The following is a 9138-nucleotide window of genomic DNA, read 5'->3' as shown; positions in this document are numbered from 1 at the left end:
CAGGGCCGGGCCGGGCCTGGTCCACATAACGGGGGCGCATGCGCGGCTCGGGCAAGTCATCTGTTGCATTCGCGACGGGGGCGGGGCGGGGTCACCTGCGCCCTGGTCGTTCCCACTTAGCAGAGCTGGTGGCTCAGGTAACGGAGGACGAGGCCATTTCTGGCCAAGGGGTTGTGCGCGGCGGTAACCGGGCGGGCTTTCCTCCTCGAATTAAAGCAGAGGTGGGAAGGTGGGGGGTGGGGGGGTCCTTTGCCCCTGCCCAGCAGGGAGAGCAGCAGCTCCCCTTCGGCTGCTTCCCAGCCACTTCCTGCTCTCTTAAAGTGTGTGTGAGTTGTGCCCAAGGTGTGTGTGTTTTGTGTGTGTGTCCCCGGCACCCACCTAAGCCTCCCTCCCGGCTCCTCTTCCCGGCCCCTTCGACTTCAGGCAAGTCCCCTCCGCCCTCTCTTCACCTGGCTTCCATTTTCTCTTTATTATCAAGTGGAGGCGACTTCCCTGGTGAATTGTGCGCCTCTTAAACAACTTACTCGCACTCTTTCGCCACCTCTAGTTCTAATCTCGAATGGGCCCGTTATTTTATGGCCACGTTTTGTTTTACAACTGTTTTTTTAATGGCTTCAGAGGCCCCGAGTCTATAACAGCTGTATGAGTTGGCAGAAATCCAGCCGCTTTCCTGGTGGGGAGAAGCTGCCCAGTTAAATTTCAGCAGGTTCTGTGGGTGCTAAAGCGCAAGCCCCCTGCCAGGGGGAAGGGGAGGGTGGCAGCCCTAAACTTCTAGGGACGAGGGAGGGGCAATTTTAGACCCTTCATCCCTACTTATCGTAGGGTAGACGCCCACATTTTCTTAATATATCAGAAGTTAAGTTGGGCTGTGATCTAATTTCTGAGCCTCTCCCAAGCACCTGCACTGGGCAGGCTATTGCTGGTTGACATTTGTTAATAAATAAAATACCTTATTCTTCTGTTGAGGAAAGTTTGGGCAGGCTTGATAATTGCTGAGATGATGTGTAATTATCAACCGCTAGTGATAGATCTGGGATGGCTCTCTTCTGCCCTCTGCAGGTTGTAGACTACCCTGAAATTATTTTTGTTGCAGGCAAATCAGAATTTCAGAAACAGAAGGGCATTCGTTGTCCTGTGTTACCTCTCTTGTGGAGCTGTGATTTGGTAAGTAAAATAAGTGCTGCTTTCTGGTTCATTCCCTTGAAATTAAATTAATATGTAGGATGACAAGACACGAACAAGCTTCATCTCTAAACCAGTGTTGCCCAAACTTGGGTCTCCAGCTGGTTTTGGACTACAACTCCCATCATCCCTAGCTGCCAGGACAAGTAGTCAGGGATGATGGGTTGTTGTTGTTGTAGCCCAAAAACTGCTGGAGACCCAAGTTTGGGTGGCATTGATCTAAACAGATAATCCACCCATCAACTTTCCTTTTAACCATGAACTGCATCTGTTTTAGAATGAGGCCTAACGTCATAGAATTTTGTAAAGAACATATTGGATGTCTTCATTTGGATGGTTTCTTGTGTACACTGTAAAATTACAGCTCTGAAAACTTAAAAGTTCCTTCATAAGAATGCAAAATCTGATTTTACATCGGATTTTGCTTTGCCACTTGCTGTGAACTCTTAAATAATTTTCTCTTTGCATTCATCTTTAGATGCACAACTTCATGATGGCTGGTTGTCACCTACAATTTAAAAGACTATTCAGTTGTTTATAGCAGCTGGATGGGGCTGAACCAGTTACCTTCATGCTTAAAGCATGAAATTATGAATATGTCTAAAACAGTTTAAGGTATTGGATAGCTTTGATACTTGGCTTTGCCCTGCAAAACCTCTGGAACAGGTCTTCCCTTTTGGGGCTGATTGGCAGTTTTGAGAGTGTGCTGTGGGCATCACTCCACCTGCTTGTCACAGTACTCTAGGTCATTGCTTCACCCCAGCAATAGAAGCATAAACACTGGGACGCTTTGCTTTCCCATGTGGTTTGGATCAAGGTTGGATCCGGTTGAATTAAAACTTGCTGTCTTGAAATTACAAGATTTTTTACATGCAGTCCTCCAGAACTACTATAAAATTAATACTTGTGTTGATCAACTACATTCCACAGTAAAAATCTGGTGCCTGCCAGTGCCAACCAGAAAAGCATACTTGAGGGCCTTTATTATTTTTACATAGTATGTGGACACAGAGGTGACCTATTATTTGGCGGTGGTGAATTTCAGTCTCTGTTTCTCTCCATCCCTCTGTGATATATATGAATGAGAGAGAATGATAGGGGAGATTCTATGGGGGCATTTTTTGTGTCATAGCTGAGCTAGAAAATGACAGATCTGTGGTGTTTACAGTTCCATCCTGCTGCAGGCTTTTCCCAATTCAATCTTTTCATACTAATTCCTTCATGACTTGGGCCTTGATGGTATAGAACATAGAGGTAGGACTATTGTGACAAAGTACATACTGGCAATAAAAGTTTATGTTTTGATTGTTCCATGGAACTGTTCCAAAGCTATTTAAGTAATGGGGAATAGTTGTTGTTATTAATATAGATTTTGCTTCAGCCATTCTTTTCTGATTTTTGTTGCTCTATATATTATCTATATATATAATGCTTTCCTGCCTGTTGTAACTTGCCCTATAATTTTGTTTTCTAAGTGAAACAACATGATTCCATTCTTTGGAGATTTGTGGCTGGCTCACTCCTGGAATGGGACTAAAACAGATTACCGTGGTGGCAATGGATCCTACTGCTACAGCAGAGCACGGGGAAGTACTGTGCTTCAAGGTGTAAGCTTTGGTGGAGTTCCTATTGTCCTTCTGCTCGATGTTACTTGCTTTTTGGTAAGTTAATTTTAGAAGTCTCAGTTTTGGCAGATAACTTCCTCTTATACAATCTTCAAGTTCCCAAAGCAAGGTCTGAGAAAGGGCCTAGTAGGGCAATGGCTCAAGAAGTATGGTCAGTGTGCCACGTCAATTGAGCATGTGTGTTAAGACAAGTCCCAGAATCCTCTGCAAAAAAGAGAAGCTCTGTGGCGGATATGTAGAAAGTGTTCCCTGTAAATAAGCTGGACTTATTGTCCAATCCAATAGGGCTTGTGTTCTTAAGGGTGAATCATCATGTAATTTAAAGGTAAAGGAACCCCTGACCATTAGGTCCAGTTGTGGACGACTCTGGGGTTGTGACGCTCATCTTGCTTTATTTGTCGAGGGAGCTGGCATACAGCTTCTGGGTCATATGGCCAGCATGACTACGCCACTTTTGGCGAACCAGAGCAGCGCACGGAAACGCCATTTACCTTCCTGCCGGAGCGGTACTATTTATCTACTTGCACTCTGACGTGCTTTCAAACTATATTTCAGAGTACCATGTTAGAATTACCGTAACATGGGTTTGTTTGAATTCTTTCTTGTGAAGCTTAAGACAAGAATTTTGCACCCTTCACAGCACGTTTTATTCTTTTTGCTCTAAAAAAGGCCCTGTCCAGTACTAGCCATAATCTACTTTCTGGTGTTACAACAATAAAAATCCAAAGTTTTTGTCAAGTATGAAAAATTTGGTCCTGGCGCTCTTATGGCGCTGTCGTATCTGAAGCCAGCTTAACATGAAATAACGAAACCTTATGCCTTTGAACGAATGTTACTTCTTTTCTTTTAGATTTTATTGCTGGTCTTTTCTTTTATAAGAAAAAGATTCTGGGATTATGGTCGTATTGCCCTGGTATCGGAAGCATTGAGGTAAATGTTTATTTATTTATATAATGCATTTGCTTATTGCATTTATATTCTTCTCCAAGGAACTCGAGGTGGTGAACATACTTCTCCCCTCCCCCACTTTATCTTTGCATCTACCCTGTGAGGTAAGCTAGGCTGAGAGGCAGTGACTGGCCCAAGGTCACCCAGTGAACTTCATGGCCAAGTGGGGATTTGAACCCCAGCCTCTCAGGTCCTAGTCCCAACACTCTAACCGCTACAGCACTTGCTCTCAAGAGGTAGGAAACATGAGTGTCAAAATGTTACATTGGCCCCCACAGAACATTGGTAGATACAGAGGGCATAGTGCCATGCTGTTGGTGACCAAGGGTGGTATCCATCAAAAGTGTAGCTATGTTAGTGCAAGGACTTCTGGCTCTTCAATGCAACTTATCATTTCCCTTCTCTCGCCATGTGCCCCTGCCCCCCAAAGCAGACTTGTAGGGAGTGTGTGAGCAGAGAAACTTACTGCCCCATGTAACACTTTGATATACAGTGGTACCTCAGATTAAGTACTTAGGTCCGTTCTTAACCTGAAACTGTTCTTAACCTGAAACACCACTTTGGCTAATGGGGCCTCCTGCTGCCGCCACGCCGCCGGAGCGCGATTTCTGTTCTCATCCTGAAGCAAAGTTCTTAACCCGAGGTACTATTTCTGGGTTAGTGGAGTCTGTAACCTGAAGCGTGTGTAACCCGAGGTACCACTGTAATAGGCATTGTCATAGACCACAAACACCAACAGTTCTATGGATTACAAAGAGGAGGAAATGTGACACTAAATACATTGTTAGGAATTGCTTCAGTAGTGGGGTTTTTTTTAATAATAAAAAAGTGCAGCATGTGTGTGTGGCGGGTGTGTGTGTGTGTATGTGCATGTCTGTGGTTCCCATGAAAATTACCTGATCATGCATGCTATTGATTAAAAAAGAAAAGCCCATTGTCAACGATGAGTTTAGAGCATTGCACCTAGTTTAGCCCTGGAGTACATTTTTTTTTAATTTGTGAAACCACTGTTTCGTTCAAAACTTCTCTTGAGCAAAACAGCTGTATAAGACTAGATCTTTAGGAAGAATTGGCGAGTGCAGGGCATGTTTGTCTCTTGCAGTGGCTGAAACAATGCTTACTTCCAAGCGCCCATTTCCAGTTGCTGCATGCGGAGGTCAGGGTTTGCAGAAAACAAAACATAATTTTAATATGAAGGTTTTGCAAAGGCTGCTCTTGCTCAAAACCTCTGTAGCAAAACTGAAGGGGAACAAACAGCTACAATGTGCAAACGTGAATTGGGAGTGAAGGAAGAGAGAAATGTGAAGACAGGTGGTGAAGAGTTAACCTAAGGACACGGAAGAAGGAAAGAATCATACTTCCTGAAACTTACCAGAATGTTGTCAGTTTCATATTTGAAGGGCGAGGGGAGAAGTCTTTGTGTAGCTTCCTCCAAGGCTGGGTTGCATCATGGGTTATTTAGAAAGCTATACCCTCTGCTGAAATAGGGGAACATGCCAGCAAGGGAAAGAAGAACAGCAAGCAGACTTCCTTGACCAGCTTTCTGGTGACAGATCCAAAAGGGATATTCATGTTGCCCATTGTGGAAGCTCACAACATTTGCTGCTGTGCACTTCCATGGTTATTTTTATTAAGGGTGCACACGTTGGTAAAGAAATACCTGCATGAATTCCCAGTTGGGAAAAATGGAAATGGAGGGTAGGTGTTATGGTTCCAAGGGGTTGCTCGAGAGCAAGCAGGCAAATGCCTCCCTGCTCGGCTGTGAAGCCTTGCTTTTGATGCCAAAATAAACTTTATCTGTCCAGAGCGCCACTCTCCCGTGGCTGGCTCATTCACTAGCAGAATCCGTGAGTGGGTGGTCCTTAAACCTTCCCCAGCAAAGTAGTTTCTTGACTGTGCCTCCCCTCTCGGCGTGAAAGCTTACTGCGCAAGAAGGGCGTGGGTAACGGAGGACCTCTCTCCTTCCCGCTTTGCCTAGGCAAGGTGTCCTGGCACTGCCTCGCCTCCTCCAAGCCCTGAAGCTCCTCTCCACTAGAGGTGTGGCTACTCTCCTCCGCTGAGGAGGAGCTGCTTCCCACAATCTTTGGGGGCTCTCTGTAATCCGTCCGGGTTTTCCTCTCTCCCCCATGAGCCAATGGCAGGTCCCTGACAGTAGGTATGTAATTCCTGAGCGGTGGGGACATGCACACACCACATGAATACTTCTCGCGGACCTCTCACTAGTTTGGATGGGATCCACTGGTTTAGTAGTTAAGAGGCAGGAAATGTAAACCACTTATTTGGGAACATCCTTGCACCAATGGGCTTTTGGAAATACTGGATCTAAGCTATGTATTGTGTCACTGTGTCTAGAAATTAAGAGACGGTCCTCTTAGTCATAGAATGAGATCTAGAAAAATATTGCTTTGAGGTCTTTTTTCAGGAGCAAAGCATTATAATAATAATAATAATAATAATAATAATAATAATAATAATAATAATAAATTTTATTTATATCCTGCCCTCCCCAGCCGAAGCCGGGCTCAGGTCGGCTAACAACAATAAAACAGTACAAAAGTACAACATAAACAACATTCTAAAATCATTCATTATAAAAATTAATTAATTCAAGCCACTAGCAACCATTGGGCCAGAGCTCTGCGAAGATTGCCGAGGGAGGGAGTCAGGCTGTGCCCTGGCCAAAGGCCTGGTGGAACAGCTCTGTCTTGCAGGCCCTGCGGAAAGATGTCAAGTCCCGCAGGGCCCTGGTCTCTTGTGACAGAGTGTTCCACCAGATCGGAGCCACAGCCGAAAAAGCCCTGGCTCTAGTTGAGGCCAGCCTAACTTCTCTGTGGCCTGGGACCTTTAAGATGTTTTTATTTGAAGACCGTAGGTTTCTCTGTGGGGCATACCAGGAGAGGCGGTCCCGTAGGTACGAGGGTCCTAGGCCATTTAGGGCTTTAAAGGTTAAAACCAGCACCTTAAACCTGATCCTGTACTCCACCGGGAGCCAGTGCAGCTGGTATAGCACCGGGTGAATGTGATCTCGCAGCGAAGACCTCGTAAGGAGTCTCGCTGCAGCATTCTGCACCCGCTGGAGTTTCTGGGTCAGTCTCAAGGGCAGCCCCACGTAGAGCGAGTTACAATAATCCAGTCTGGAGGTGACCGTCGCGTGGATCACAGTGGCTAGGTCAGGGCGAGAGAGGTAAGGAGCCAACTGCTTAGCTTGGCGGAGATGGAAAAATGCCGCCTTTGTTATAGCTGCAATCTGCGCCTCCATGGAAAGGGAGGTGTCGAAGATTACACCCAAACTCTTAACGGACGGTGCTGGCACTAATTGCGCCCCCGCAAGAGATCTGAGTTGCCCCCCCAATCCCATATCGCCCCGTCCCAGCCACAGGACATCTGTCTTCGAAGGATTTAGCTTCAACCGGCTCCCACGTAACCATCCAGCCACAGCTTCCAAACATCTGGTCAGTGTGTCTGGGGCCGAGTCAGGATGGCCATCCATCAACAGATAGAGTTGGGTGTCATCGGCATACTGATGACAACCCAGCCCAAAACTCCGAACAAGCTGGGCGAGGGGGCGCATAAAGATGTTGAAAAGCATCGGGGAGAGTATCGCACCCTGAGGTACTCCACACACCAAGGAGTGGCGCGATGACAATTCCCCCCCAAGCGCCACCCTCTGTCCCCGACCAGAGAGAAATGAGTGCAGCCATTGAAGGACTGTGCCCTGGATCCCCACGTTGGCAAGGCGGTGGTCCAGAAGTTCGTGATCGACCATGTCGAAAGCTGCTGATAGATCTAGAAGAATCAGCAGCCCCGACCCGCCTCGATCCAGCTGTCTACGAAGGTCATCTGTTAGGGCGACCAGAGCCGTCTCGGTCCCATGACCAGCGCGGAAGCCGGACTGGAATGGATCCAGAGCCGATGTTTCATCCAGAAACCCACCAAGCTGTTCAGCAACCGCTCTCTCAATCACCTTACCCAGGAACGGAAGATTCGAAACCGGGCGGTAATTGGATAGATCTAAAGGATCTAATGATGTTTTCTTTAAGAGCGGGCGCACCACTGCCTCCTTCAGTTCCCCTGGGAATATATTGATATGAGAGTTAATAATTTCTACAGAACGGATTCTACAGAACTCCCCCCTCCCAATTGTCTTAAAATGTTATTCATGTTTTCACTGTAGTATGCTTTCCTCCTAACTATTTGTTTCTTTTCCCTTTGGAGTATTTCTGTTAGCTGCTTTATTTGAGCTTCTTTTAAATATGCTTTTGAATTTTAGCAACTGTTGTTAAGTCTGGTATTCTAATTTTGCGGTCTTCCTTTGTGTATTCTAGTGATACCGCTGTATCTGGTGATTTAGCCAATCCTGATGATTTGGACCCCGATGAAGTCAGTAGTATTTTGCATTTTCTTATTTCCCCACCCCACCCCCCAAAAAGCCTTCCAATTACTTTGGGTATTCTCTGAAACATTGTGTCCTGATATCATTAGGAGGCTTAGGACCAACCCAAAGTGTTTTTCCCCTGTAAAATAAATTACAAATATAAATTTATAATTTGATCATTCTGCCTCCTACCCAAGCAGGAGAATCGGAGAGCTTTTGGGTGCAGGAGCTGTTTCTGCTCATGCAAAGGGGATAGCTTCTAATTACTCCCAGTTTCCTGTTCCAATTTGCAGCCTCTTGCACAGAATGGCATGCCATTTTGGATAGCCCCACAACCCCAAGAGCAGCTTTTCAGGGAACATGTGGATCCCACTCGTTCAAAAAAGAATATTTCTGTTTCTTCTAGGGTTTTTGTTCTTGGATGATATCTGCCTTTCGAATGAGGTGAGTACGCAAAGTAGGAGAGATCTGAGTGCTCTTTATGCTATACATTGCTTAATAACAGTTTCTTAGCAGTTTTGGAAACAGAGGGCTGTACATTTTTAATGTTCTATGCTTTATCATTGCAGCGATTGGATTTTGGTTAGCCGCCTTGAGAATTATAAATTATAAGGTGGAATAGAAAGCTTTTATATTAAATGCAAGAAGGGACAGCACTATGGTTAAAATGGTTAGAAAAACAGTTAGTAAGCCCACAGCTTTGAAATGAGATTTGAATTGTGTTATATAAAGGCATTTATAAATCGTTTAATTTTTTTTAAAAAAATATCTCTAATTCGTATCCCAGTATGTGTGATTTTTTTCTTTTTCTTTTTAAAAAAGGCTAATCCATTATTATATGAAGCAAGCCTACACACTTCTTTGATCTTTTACCATCTTAACAGCTGGATAGACTGGCTGTGATGACACAAGTCCCCAAATAAAAATTCACTAGGGAAGGATCATTAGATCTTGCTGTTGACTCATTTATATGAGCTTGCCAAGAAAACCATGATTCTAAATTGGAGT

At 45.1% G+C, this 9138-nt stretch overlaps 1 protein-coding gene across 3 annotated transcripts in view; it reads left to right on the top strand.

Moving 5' to 3' along the window:
- The window catches only part of TMEM63A (transmembrane protein 63A), a 37393-nt gene that overhangs the window by 9163 nt on the left and 19092 nt on the right, over window positions 1-9138 (top strand). Inside the window, exons 1-6 of one of the 3 annotated variants that reach the window (XM_082214816.1) lie at window positions 1-137; window positions 1094-1164; window positions 2658-2843; window positions 3658-3737; window positions 8081-8135; window positions 8537-8574. In XM_082214816.1, coding sequence (XP_082070942.1) covers window positions 2667-2843; window positions 3658-3737; window positions 8081-8135; window positions 8537-8574 — 350 coding nt within the window. In that variant the 5' untranslated portion in view covers window positions 1-137; window positions 1094-1164; window positions 2658-2666. The remainder of the gene's footprint in view (window positions 138-1093; window positions 1165-2657; window positions 2844-3657; window positions 3738-8080; window positions 8136-8536; window positions 8575-9138) is intronic. The other 2 variants (XM_082214817.1, XM_082214818.1) reach the window with 2 other exon arrangements.

The sequence above is a fragment of the Podarcis vaucheri genome (genome assembly GCF_965113315.1).
Source record: "Podarcis vaucheri genome assembly, chromosome: 3".
NCBI lineage: Eukaryota > Metazoa > Chordata > Lepidosauria > Squamata > Lacertidae > Podarcis > Podarcis vaucheri.
Note: the sequence above shows the minus strand (reverse complement) of the source record. Positions and strands in the feature narration are given on the sequence as shown.